This window comes from Peromyscus maniculatus, chromosome 4 (genome assembly GCF_049852395.1).
Source record: "Peromyscus maniculatus bairdii isolate BWxNUB_F1_BW_parent chromosome 4, HU_Pman_BW_mat_3.1, whole genome shotgun sequence".
Classification (NCBI taxonomy): domain Eukaryota; kingdom Metazoa; phylum Chordata; class Mammalia; order Rodentia; family Cricetidae; genus Peromyscus; species Peromyscus maniculatus.
This window is the reverse complement of record NC_134855.1, coordinates 103,697,805-103,710,712: the sequence shown is the minus strand read 5'-3', so window position 1 is coordinate 103,710,712 and position 12,908 is coordinate 103,697,805. Positions and strand designations below refer to the sequence as shown.

General features: G+C 42.7%; 1 protein-coding gene across 7 annotated transcripts in view; it reads right to left on the bottom strand.

Annotated features, from left to right (window-relative positions):
• Positions 1 to 12,908, bottom strand: part of Galk2 (galactokinase 2) — a 114,970-nt gene that overhangs the window by 80,138 nt on the left and 21,924 nt on the right. For all 7 annotated transcript variants that reach the window (XM_015987592.3, XM_015987594.3, XM_006994069.4 and 4 more), the window contains 2 exons: positions 9,784 to 9,874; positions 6,399 to 6,545 (listed from right to left, as the gene is read on the bottom strand). In XM_015987592.3, the coding sequence (XP_015843078.2) occupies positions 6,399 to 6,545; positions 9,784 to 9,874 (238 nt within the window). The remainder of the gene's footprint in view (positions 1 to 6,398; positions 6,546 to 9,783; positions 9,875 to 12,908) is intronic.

Below are 12,908 nucleotides of genomic sequence, written 5' to 3'. Positions count from 1 at the left end.
TTCCATCCCACTTTGAGTTTGTTCTGTGCTGACTCTGGTCCACCAAGTGACCTGAGTGCTGGGCAGGGCTCGTCACTCCTTCCTGGACTTTTACTTCCTCTCTTCTCTCCCACGCCGTCTTCTTCCTTGGTTTGCTCCCAGATTTGGAAGGGGGGGGTATATCCCTCCAGCTTTTCCATGTCATAGATTAAAAATGTTTATTCTATTCCCCCAGATGAGTATTTCATTTAAACAGGCAGGCAAAGTTAAACATCACTGACATTTAAAAATATTGCTATATTGGTCATTTTGAGGAGCATTTCCACTCCTGAACTATAATGTCTTCACTTTCTTTTCTTTTCTTTTTTTTTTTTTTTCGAGACAGGGTTTCTCTGTGTAGCTTTGCGCCTTACCTGGGACTCACTCAGTAGCCCAGGCTGGCCTCGAACTCACAGAGATCCGCCTGGCTCTGCCTCCCGAGTGCTGGGATTAAAGGCGTGCGCCACCACCGCCCGGCTTCACTTTCTTACTGTTCTAGCTCCTTAGTCTTTACTCTTTAGCTCTTGAATTTCAAAATCCCCAGTGGCAGCTTTGGTCTGGCCTTCCTCATTTATTATGCAAATACCAGGGAACCCTTTTTAAAACATTACATTTGATATATCTAGTGTATGGAGAGTGGATGTGGAGGTTCCAAGGACACACAGTACCATAGCTTGGAGGTCAGAGCCAAGCTTCCACGAGTCTATCCTCTCCCTCACCACAGGCATCTGGGCACTGAACTCAGAGCTGGCAGGCTTGGCAGCCTCTGCCACTGAGCATCTCCCTGGCTCCAGTGAGGGCTTTCCCCTCTGTCTCTATTCTGTTCCCCATTCACTGTGCATCTTCGGATCTTAGAGTCTCAGGTTATTTGTATCTCTTTGGTTTATCAAAGACAGAACTTGTATTTACATTTCTTAATTAGATTTGTTGTTTTTAACTGCATTTAAATGCATTGTCATTTGGGGGAAATAGTATTACTTTCAATGGCTGCTCTCACTGTTTCTTCTAAATAGTTGGAATTTTCTGGAATTAATTCACAATTTTCCTTGTTTTTCACTGGCTTATTATCCATTCCTTTCATTTCCTATGCTACCAGATCATTTCTCCAATCCTTTTATTTGATTTCTCTATGTCAGCTGTTTCATTTCCCATATCTGAAGGGTTCTGCCCCGTGTTCTTCGATCGGGCACTCAGTGTCTTCTCCTCAGACTGAGGACACAATGTCTTCTTCCTTCAAGGCGTTGTCTGTGCTGGTCAACTCCTCTGTTTTCTCCATTTGGTTCTGTGTGCTTCATCTGAGATGTTTCCTTCCAAATCGGACTATCCCCTGATGCCTTATCATATTTCAGAGTGAGACAGTAAAACACGAAGCTTTGGAAATCACTCGTAACAGGGTCACATTGCGTGTCATGGGGTCGCGTTAGAGAACTGTCACAACAGGGCTCACCGAGTTCCCTCTGAGGACACTCTGGCACCGCCAGTAAGGTGTGAGTTCATAAGGCTGCCAGTGTGCTAGAGCCAATCTGAGCACAGGGAACTAGAAATTTCACTGTGCGGAAGCAAAATACCTTTTAATTTCCCTGTTAGCAAATCCATTTCCTGCCTTGCCTTTCTCAGCGGCCAGTGTCCTTAGATGCAGGAAGTCTCTGATGTCTCTCACGGGGACAAGTACACGTGGGGCGGGACGGTCCCAGGTAAGACAGAGCCAGCCTCAAGGGTCTAACCAGTCTCAAATAAGAACGCTCCCCACCTCACCCCACCCCTGTCACCCTGCCCCGGCTCTCCCTGTCCTTCCCTGAGACTGTGGCATGAGTCAGCTTGCTTCTATCTATGTCTCCTCCCGGGCCACTTAGCTTTGACCTTTCTCCATTCTGCTAAGTCACACGGCATTCTCCCGTCCACTTTCCGTCTTTGTGTTTTGCGGTTTCGGGTTTATCAAAGACAGAACTTGTATTTATGTTTCTTAATCTTCCCCGTTTCAGGAAGAAGACTGAGTGCAGGATGGAGAAGGAAAGCATGGCTGTCCCTTTAGTCTGACATCCTGAAATCAGGAAAGGGCATGCCTTCCCTTTTCCCTAAGGACTTTCCTATGCAGCTGTCTACGCTGCTGCCACCCACCACTGCCATCCATCAGGCTCTGCTCTCTGCAATCCATATGTCAATAGGCATCGTTTTACTAGCTTCCACCCAGAAGCCTTTAGTTTATTAACGAACTAGTAACTTCCACACCTATATGTAGTGAGCGAAGCTAAATGGCAGAGTCAACATGAAATAACTGGGAAGGCTTCAGTCGCCAATCCTGTGGGACCTAACATCCTTACAAAACACACCTGTTGTCCCTATCTCTGTCCGCAGCCCCTGCAGTCCCAAGGTACACTCTGCCCCTCGAGATGGGCCTCTGCAGACTGCCCCCCCCCATTCATATGCATTTATGTCATTTCCATCCACGTTACCCTGTTGTTCTCTTGTTGCTGGACTTCAACAATGCTGCCCCAAAGCCGCTCCCAACCGTGCATGGCTTCCGACTTCACCAAGGTACTCTGCCTAGAGCACCCCCAGACCTGTCACCTCTACGAATACCTCCTTTATTAAACTCACATCAGTCCTATTCTGTGCACCATTTGTTTCTTACCAGGGTACTAACTGAGACACAAATAAAATGGAAGACTATGAACTATCTTGTATCTACAGCCCATTGAATTCTTGTGCTTCTGAGGTTGTAAGAGCCACATACACAGTCGGCACTTAAAGACTCTGAGAAATTATGTTTTTCCTTTCAATCAAGATTGTCTCACTCTAGCAAGCGAACAAAACAACAACCAAATCTCTCTTTATTGTTATGCTTCCCTAAAAAATATAAAGACAGATATGACCAGGACAGCTTAGACTATCAGGCAGAGTCAGGCACACACGTTGTTCCCTCTATGCTAAAAGCACTGGACTCGGATAATATTGTTAAAAATATATACACCCGCTATTTTTTAATTGGGGAAGTAAAGACAGCCAAATTTAATTCTAAAAGCTCAAGTATTTCTTTTTCTTTTATCTTTCTTTGCTTTTCCCTTAGGCAATTATATCAAGGGTCGGAAAAATACAGAAAAAGAATAAGCTTCACCAATCCTCCCATTTAAAAAAAAAAAGTGACGTTCTGGACTTCAGCCCTCGCTCTGGAGAGTAGAGCCCTCCTTCTCTGTGTGCACCGACAGACTTGAGATCCAATGAGCTTTCCCTTCCCCTACCCCATAGAACCTGCAGCCCATTCCTGGTCTATGACATGGAGACTCCTTGGGCCACACCTCCTTGGCCTCTGGGCAGCAGCTTACAAGGCTACCACTCCCTTCACAAAGGATGTCTCCCTTGTCTCACTGTCCCTCCTTTCCGGTCCCCTCAGCAGACTGCCACAGGGCACATGCCTCACTCACTCCTGCTCCCAGCACCGCGTCTTAGTCCTCTCCACCTTTCTGCCTCCAGTGCCTGTCTTCCCCCACTCCAGAGACTTCAGAGTCAGGAAAAGATGGACACTGCTCCAGGCCAGTAAGCCAGCAGGTGGACTGGGAGTCTGGGAACAGCCTAAGCCACCCTGCCTCAGAAACTAGAGCTAACTGTATAATTGATGATCCTCAAAAGAACCTGACCGCCAGAGGCATTGCTTCACAACTGAGAAGTTCTAGATGCCTAGGTTGCTCAGGCCACAGTGCCATCTAGATCCCTACTCCAAGGCACCACACGTAGCCAGGAACTTGAAAACTAAATCTTTGACTCTTTGTTGTCTCTATCCTCACACCCAATCAATGCCTGCGGCCTACTGGTTCTGTCCCAGACGGACCTTGGGCTGAATATCCAGTTCCTCCCATTCTCATCCCTACTCCTGCACACTAAGCCACCTCTTTAGTGCTGATAGTGTTACTTTCAGCTTTATAATACAGCCATTGTGATCTTTCTAAGATGCAGACATAATCATGTTACTCTCTGCCTACAATCAAACCCAGAAGTTGTTTCCCACTACTATCTAGATGAAGCTCAGATTACTCAACATCTCAGTATCTGGTCTCCAGTATGATCCATTCACTATGGGTTCCAGCCAAAATGAGCATCTTTTAGTTCCTCCAACAACCCATGATTATTTTCCTCCCACTGTGCTCCTTTCATCTGCTAACATAATATCTGATGTAGTCCCATCGGCATATTCCCCGTCTTCCTTTCTTCAAAAAATACAGAGTAGTAGAGGTTGGGTGTTCTGGCGCACAACTTTAACCCCAGCACTTGGAAAGTGGAGCCAGGTGGACCTCTGTGAGTCTGAGGGCAGCCTGATCTACATAGTGAGCTCCAGGACAGCCAGGGCTACATAGAGAGACCCTGTCTCAAAACAAAACACAGTAGAATTTACTTCACCCATTGATCTATAGTCTGGGAAGTCCAAAATTAAGGGGCTCCAACTTGTGAAGGTACTGTTAGTGTTTCTTAGCTAACGTCTGTAAGTCTTTAAGTCCTTGGTGTCTTGGCTTAGATACGCTCTCTGAATCTAGGTTAGACCTGCCCCTCTATCACACTTCTGAACCACATCACATCCTCTTAGAGTTGCTCTTTGTGTCTATTAAAATCATCCTTGGCATAGTGAAGTAAGATCACATCTATTTAATTCATCCCTATACAGTGTCCCCAGCACCAAGTTCTCACTTAACAATGATGGTTAAATGTTGTGGTTTAGATACGAAATGTCCCCCCAGAGACTTGTGTGTTGAGGGCTTTGGTCCCCAGCTGGTGGTACTCTAGAGAAGTGACTGGATCATGAGGGTACTGACCAGATCAACAGACTAATGTATTAATTAGATTGATTAGTTCGTGGCTGAATGTGCTGTTAGGGGCTGGTGCCTGGTAGAGGTAGTGAGTCACTGGGAGCATAAAATTGAAGGCTCTATCTTATCACCAATCTCTCTCCCTCTCTCCCTCCCTCTCTCCCTCTCTCCCTCCCTCCTTTCCTCCCTCCCTCCTTTCCTCTCTCCCTCTCTCCCTCCCTCCTTTCCTCTCTCCCTCTCTCCCTCTCTCCCTCCCTCCCTCCCCCCCTCCCTCCCTCCTTCCGTGTCTACCATGAACAGCTTTATTTTCCTGCTCTTGTGCCCATACTCTGCCATACACAGACGTACAACAATACAGGCAGCGAACTGTGAACTGAAATCACAGAAACTGAACTAAATGAGTCTTTTCTCCCTTAAGCTGTTATCTTGGGTATTTTGTTACAACAATGAGCAGACTAAAATAAATGATTACTAACTAACTATCAGATTAAAAGTTGTGCCCAAGGAGGCATAGTTCACATGTAAATTTTTCTTTCTCTTCTCAAATAATACTGCGGTAAGCAGGCAAACTTTCCTATGAAACAAGCCTGTTTATAGCAAAGAAAGTCTAAATCTTTGTTTTCTTCTTCATTTCCCCCTTTCCCATATATAAAATTTTCACTATAAAAATGTAAACACACTTTTTACAAACTAAGAATACAGCTAGCTTTCTCTTGATCTGCCTAATGCCTAGTCTGTTCCCAAACAACCTGTGAACTTCGGTTTACATGCACAGGTTTAAAACAGTGGTTCTCAACCTGTGGGCGGCCATCGGATGTCTTGCATATTTGATATTTACATTACAGTTCATAGCAGTACCAAAATTACAGTTATGAAGTACCAACAAAAATAGTTTTATGGCTGGGGATCAGCACAACAGGAGGAACGGCATGAGGCCGCAGCATTAGGAAAGCTGAGAAGCACTGGTTTAAAAGAACCTGCAATCACCTTTCACTTGAAGCAGAACACCCAAGTACCAATTAAATCTTAGCACACCTGCTCTGAAGTGCAAAACCAGAGACTTGTGCAAACTTGTAAAGGCGTTCTGACCTCAGGTAGGGTTCAAGTTTCCTTAAGGTACACTTCCTCTTTGAAGGAATATTTTTGGAATTTATTTCAGTGACTAACCTACTGAGATTAGGCATGCATTTGGTTCCTTTCTTATCTATTCCATATGCTTTCTGCCCACTATCTGTCAATACTTAAGGTTTTAGGTAAAGAAAAAAAAAAAAAAATCCTGGCCCACTCACAAGGCCTAAAATGTCTTGCTCTGAATGCATCTTGTCAATACGGAGACTTTTTTAAAACGACACCCTTCTATTCAAGCTCCATATATAATCCAAGAGCAGCTCACTACAGTCATACAGTCCTCTTAACTGGCTGTCTGGAGACTATTGGCAGCCCTACAGTGACCAACCATGGACAGAACATGATAGATTACAACACTTAAGACAGGTTTTCAACATCAAGGAAGACATTCTTTCTGACGTTGCAATGCAGACGCTGTCTTGGAGGTTTTGTGAGGTTAATGTCACAGGCACTTACCTTGGATAGACTCATTCCCAGCACTGTGAGGGTCACTAAGCCGGCACAGCAGACCAGAGCACTGGAGCTGGAGAGGCCCGAACCTGGGGGTATATTTCCATCTACCAGGCAGTTCATTCCAGTCAACTTACTAAGACCAAAGTGTTCCTAAGAAAGAGCGAGCAACACAGCAAGTCACTTCAGTGTTGGATTCAAGAGGCAGTAGAAACTTCTATCATTCCACAGAGGGAAGGAGGCCCACCAACAGACACCAAGTCATTGTAGGAACTGGTATAATTCAACACAGCAGGAGCACCCATGCCGTCTGATTGAATGACACGTGCCCAGAGGATGGGGCAAGCTGAAGATGACTTCATTTTGTTCAATGAAAAGTTACTGATTCGTTTCCTAAATTGCCTTAAATGATTTTTCTTTGACTATCACCTGATGTGAACAAGTACAGAAAAACTATAAAGCAATCAGAATTCAGGTTGCCCAGCAAGGCAAGAACTCCCCAATTCCCAGTGAGTAGGTTGAGCTTTAGCCCGACCGCGTCTGGTATGAAATCTAACCCAAGAGCAGCTGTTTCCTGGTGTTTGGCCTCAGGAAGCCCTCCAAAGAAAAAGAGCTCCAACTCCATCAACTTCACTTTTCGTGGAGAAAAACATAAGTACTGGGAGGTTAAGAGACCTTCCCAGAGATCACATAAGGGACACAGGGAGACTCATGACCGAGACTTTCCCAAAGTCTCACAAAGGATGCTGGGAGTGAGACTCAGGACTGAATCCCTGTTGAGGACTTCGCCGCTGTGGAAGCTGGGGCCAGCAGTGTCTCTGCCTCTAAATGTCTGTCAGTTATATGAGGAGATTCAGAGTTTGGGGGGAGATATGGATAGAATTTAGCCATCTGGTAGCTTTAAAGACAGCCAGATTAGAGTGTAGGTGTAAACGACATTGAAGGCCCCAAAGGAGGCAGGGAAATTTTCTACAAACAGGAAAGCCCAATTAATCCAGACTCTGGATTAAAGGTAGAACTCTCTAATGTACTTGAACTGATGTGTAAAACCAGATTTGGGGTGATATCATAATCTTCGTTTAGGATTAAAAATAAACCCAGCACTCCCTCCTCTTCAACAAGAACATGGACTTCTTCAGAAACTTCTCGAATAATTCAAGACCAAAGTATGAGAAACTATTACATTACCTAATTATGCATTTCATCAGACATATTCTTCCAGGGAGAAATTTCAATAAGCAAGTTAGACTCGCCAAAGGAACTACAAAACGCTGCAAATAAAGACTGTTTTTGTCCTTAATTTTTTGTCCTTTTTTCTTCCTTGGCAAAAGTCATGCGCCACAAAAGACAAGAGTCAGATGTGCTTCCTGACTCCAAGTCATCTAAAGCGCTCCTTCCAGAAACACAAACAAATTATACACTGAAGACGACGTGCTGCTGCCAACGCCCCTCCACACAGAACATCAGGCAGCCCACTCCAAAGCAGCAGTCCTCAGGGAACGCTATACATTTCACCATAAACGATCCACAGAGTGTCTTGAGTGTGAGTCATACTTACAAACTTAGCACGCAATGTTTAAGTTCAAAAGTCACAGCAGACTGAAAAACACACATGGGTTGTGCCAAGTACTGTAATAGCTCTATCCCAAAAGGATAACATGTTCAATTTCACATAAACAGATTATCCCTTGGATCTTTCTAGTATTTTAATTTGAAGGTTTCTGGACTGGCTAACACTGAAATGACTTTTCTGCTAAAAGTTCATTGTACAAACCTGTGTTTTTGCACATAAGTTGTCAAACCAAGGAGGAAGGCTTTAAGCCCTTAAAAGGATCCAAAACAATGCAAGAAAACATAGATAGATAGATAGATAGATAGATAGATAGATAGATAGATAGATAGAAAGAAAGATAGATAGATAGATAGATGATAGATAATATAGATAGACAGACAAATAGATAACTTTACCATATGGTGAAAAAGGCATGCTGTTTCAAGGAAGGTCAAATTGCATTTGCCTGACCAATGCTTCCAAATACTCTAATTCCCACTAATGTGGATGACAATCCAGATGATTTGAAGATTTAAAACAGGCCAATAACTTTTCCCAGAAGTTATTACCATGTGTCTGGAAAAAAGACATTCTCAAGAAATGAATGCTGCACTTTTAGGCCAGACCTCCAAAGTAGAAGCATAGGACTACACATCCCAAGTTACTCTGATGGGCTTCTATAATAACCATATCACTGAGTCCTAAGCTTCTCATAACAGTTTCAGATAGGACCTCCAGGCCACTTGGATCACAAACTCTCAAAAATAAATAAATAAAACACAAAAGCATGTTTACTCGTTTTCTCTTGATTCACAAAGAGAAAAGGTCTATTTCTTAATATCCTTTATCTATGATGTTACAAGAGTCACTACAGCTAAAATAATTATTGAGTAGATGTTAGCTTTAAAAATAAAAGAGCTGGAGAGTTGACTCAGTAACTAAGCGCATTTGTTGCTCTTACAGAGGAGGACCTGGGTTCAATTTCAGGCACCACATGGTGGCTTACAACAGTCTGTAACTCCAGTTCCAGGGGATCTGATACCCTCTTCTGGTTTCTGTGGGCACTAGGCATGCATGTGGCACAGAAACATGCATGCAGGCAAAGCACCCACACACATAAAATAAAAATAGATGGATTTTTTTTAATTGTTAAAAAATAAAATTAACAAAAACAAACATAAGAGTGGTTCTAAAAACAGCAAGTTTTGGTTTTCCACTTGTGCTTCATACATTCTTAACTATGAGAAAAAGTAGAAACAGTCCATTGTCCTGTACTTGCACACAACACTGGGATTTCAAATTGAGATTAAATCGATGTTTCTAGGAAAGTACTTACATAATGCCCTTCACTCTATCCCTTTTAGTCTCACCTGCACAAGCAGGAACAAGGCTAGCTGCCATTCTCAAATGCCTAAGGTGCCAGCACCATGACATCCTTGCAACAGCTCTTCATTGAATAGCAATGACATCATTTTTCAGATAAAGCCAACACTTGACTCAAATTAACAAAGCTGGATCAAGCCCACATTCAAATCCATGGCTGTTCTAAGTCCCATTCCAGAACACTCCTGTATATCCCAGGAACAGAATGTAACTACTAGGACACTCTTTCTTTGTGGCATATTATTGATGCATAGCCATTGATTTTTCAGTCAAATGAAAAATTATGACTTCCTCCAGTACACGCAACTCAGAAACAATCATGCCTTCCCCACTCTCAGAAACAGAAGTCAGCGAAATACAAGAAAAGCATCAGTACTGAAAGGAGACCAAAAACATAATAGAGTAAATCTGGAATGACATGAATATCATCTAGTAGGCTAATAGGTGTCAATTTACCTGGATTCCTTTAAATCCACAAAGGAAGTAGTTGTGCCATAGAGGTTTGGTTTTGTCGATATGGATGTTATTAGCACTAGTGCTGAAGTCTCTGGAAAAAAAAAAAAAAAAAAGACCCATTTATTTGTTTGTATGCCTTGAAAGACAAAAATCAATGGCTGACTGCTGCCCTCTTGTGACAAAACAATGATACTGAGTATTCTTTTCTATTGACTTTCAATGTATCTCAGCTCCCTGCAAACAGGGAACACCTCCAGCTGCTAAGGTTGAGAGAGGATGTTGTAGTGGCCTTAATGACTAATCTACCTCTAATTGGCCCTTTTTATTTCCAAAATCAGATAGGAAACAGCATGCTTAACATAATCTACATCCATTTTTCTCTTTCATATCAGTCCTCATTCGCTGGTGTAAAAAAACCACATAAGCGCTTTATCCTCTAGGCCTGCTACTCAGCAGATGCCCCGTAGAAACAGAAGTACTCAAAACTTTCTTTACCCTGCATTCTCTGATACCCATCCAGTTTGACTATCTGTATGATTTAAGAAAAAGAAATAATGAACAAAATTTATTTTATAGGGTCATGGTCCGTTGGGGAAAAAAATAAGACCTCCTGATTATTACACACTATATAAATTTACAATTAAATAAACAGCTAAATTAAAAAAAGGGGGGCTGGAGAGATGGCTCAGTGGTTAAGAGCACTGAATGCTCTTCCAGATGACCCAGGTTCAATTCCCAGCACCCATGTGGCAGCTAACAACTGTCTGTAACTCCAAGATCTGATGTACATGCAGGCAAAATACCAATGTACATAAGATAAGAATAAATAAATTTTGAAAAAAAAAAAAGGGCGGGGAGAGACTAGTTTTCACAACAAAATGCCAGGCCCAGAAAGATGGCTCAGTGGGTATGGTGGTTGTCATGTAATCCTAACAACTGGATCCCTAGAACCCACATAAAGAAAGACAGAATTGATTCTACAAAGTTGTTCCCTGACTTCCACACATGTGCTGTAGAATGCATGCCATACATGCACATCACACACACACACACACACACACACACACACACACAAATGAAATAAAAAAAAAAATGAACAAGGTATAATGCCAATTAACCAATATAAAAGAAATAATGGAAATTTAAAAATACTTCATGTGAATTCCATGATAATGGTTTCATCAATAGATGTTTAGAGAGTGAGGATTTAATTTAAAAAGGTATTTACTCAAAGTATTATCTCATTATCACTACCAGATACGTACTAACGAGAAGAAACAGTAACTCTGTGCTAGAGAGTTACTGGTTCCGCACAGCAGTGGTCTGCTTCGCTGAATTACTCAGAAAAGCCTAGCTCTCTGTTCCTCAGTTCCTCCTACCTACACATGCCTTCCCTAACACTTTGAGTCCTTCTTTCTTCATTTTCTGTTTTCTGAAATAGTTCAAGAAGCCTCCATATTGGCTCTTCTCTAAAGGTCTGATAGACCTTTACTAGTAGGCCTGAACTATTTATAATATTCTTATTAATTCCTTGAGAATTTCACACAACATATTTTGATTATATTCACCTCCCCACCTATCTCCATAACTCCTCCCAGATCCACCCCTACCTCCTCAATCCCAGCCATTTTATGTCCTCTGGTGTTTTTTTAATAAGCCATCAAGTCCAGTGTGTGCTTCCCATTTATTCATTAGTGTGAGGTCATCCATGGAGCATGGTCAACCTACCAAGGGCCATATCTGAAGAAAACTTGCTTTCCCTCCCCAGGAAACATCAACTCTCGACAGTTCCTCAGCTAGGGGGAGGGGCTCTCAGTCTCCTCTCCGGTCCGGTCCGTGCTAGAGTTGTTGGCTGACTTCACCTTCCGCAAGCAAGCGCGGCTGCTGTGTGCCCCTGACTGCAGCAGACCCGTCACATCTAGAAGACAGTTTCCCTCCAGTCCTCCCCAACATCTAGCTCTTAGGATCTTCCTGATCTCTCTTCGGCAATGGTCCCTGAACCGTGGGAAGGGGCAGTGGTGACACAATGTCCCATTTGTAACTAAGCATTCCACCAGCACTTATTCTCTGCGCTTGGATCAGCTGTGGATGTCTGCATTATCTACAGTCCACTGTGGTCACCCCATAACATCGATGCCTCTACTGCATCCATGGGCATGTCTTTCCACACCAGGAGTTCACAGGGCTCTCGGCTGGGGAAGACTGTTGATGACTATTGTTCCCTAGCAGTCTACATAGAATCTCCTACTGCTAGGAAAGTTAACCAACTGGAAGGTGGTTTCCTGGTCGGAATCAATGGTACTTTTTCATGTCTTATGATCAAAATGGGTAGAGTCTTCAGCAATAGGTCTTACCCAAGCCTGGACTTCTATTAAATTGAAAATGTTTTTGTTTAGTTGAGGTTTTTCTGGGGTTTGTTGTTGTTTTGCTTCTAGTTGCTGCTTGAACTTCATTGCTTGTTTATCAATCTCTACAAGCTGTGGCTCTCATCTCAGTTTAATTTGGGTAGACATATGCATCTAGAGATTCATTTCTTTCTGATTTTCCAATATCATAATCTATAAGAGCTCTAAAGTACATTACAACAATTTACTGAATTTCATAGGTATCTACTGCAATGTCTTTCTTTTCATCTCTTACTTTATTAATTTGGGCCTTTGCTCTCTTTCTTTTGGCTAGTTTGGCTAACAGTTTATTGCTCTTGTCCATCTTTTCAAAGAACTCTTTGTTTCATTAATTCATTGTCTTTTTGAATTTCCACTTCATTAATTTCTGCCTTGATAATTATTTCTGTCTGTCTACTGATGTTTGATTTGGCTTGTTTGTGTTCTTCCAAGGCCCTGGGATGATGAATTAAGTTAGTTATTTGAGATCTGACTCTTTTCTATTTTATTTATTTATTTCCCCCCCTCCGTGTGTGTGTGTGTGTGTGTGTGTGTGTGTGTGTGTGTGTGTGTGTGTGTGTCCACATACCATGGCATGTGTGTAGAGTCAGAAGACAGCTAGTGGGAGTCAGTTATCACCCTCCAGGGCACGGGAGATTGGCCTCAGGCTGTCAGGTTTGATAGCACTTTGTTTTTCCCACTAAACTATCTCACTGGCCCTTCTCTGATTTTAATATATGC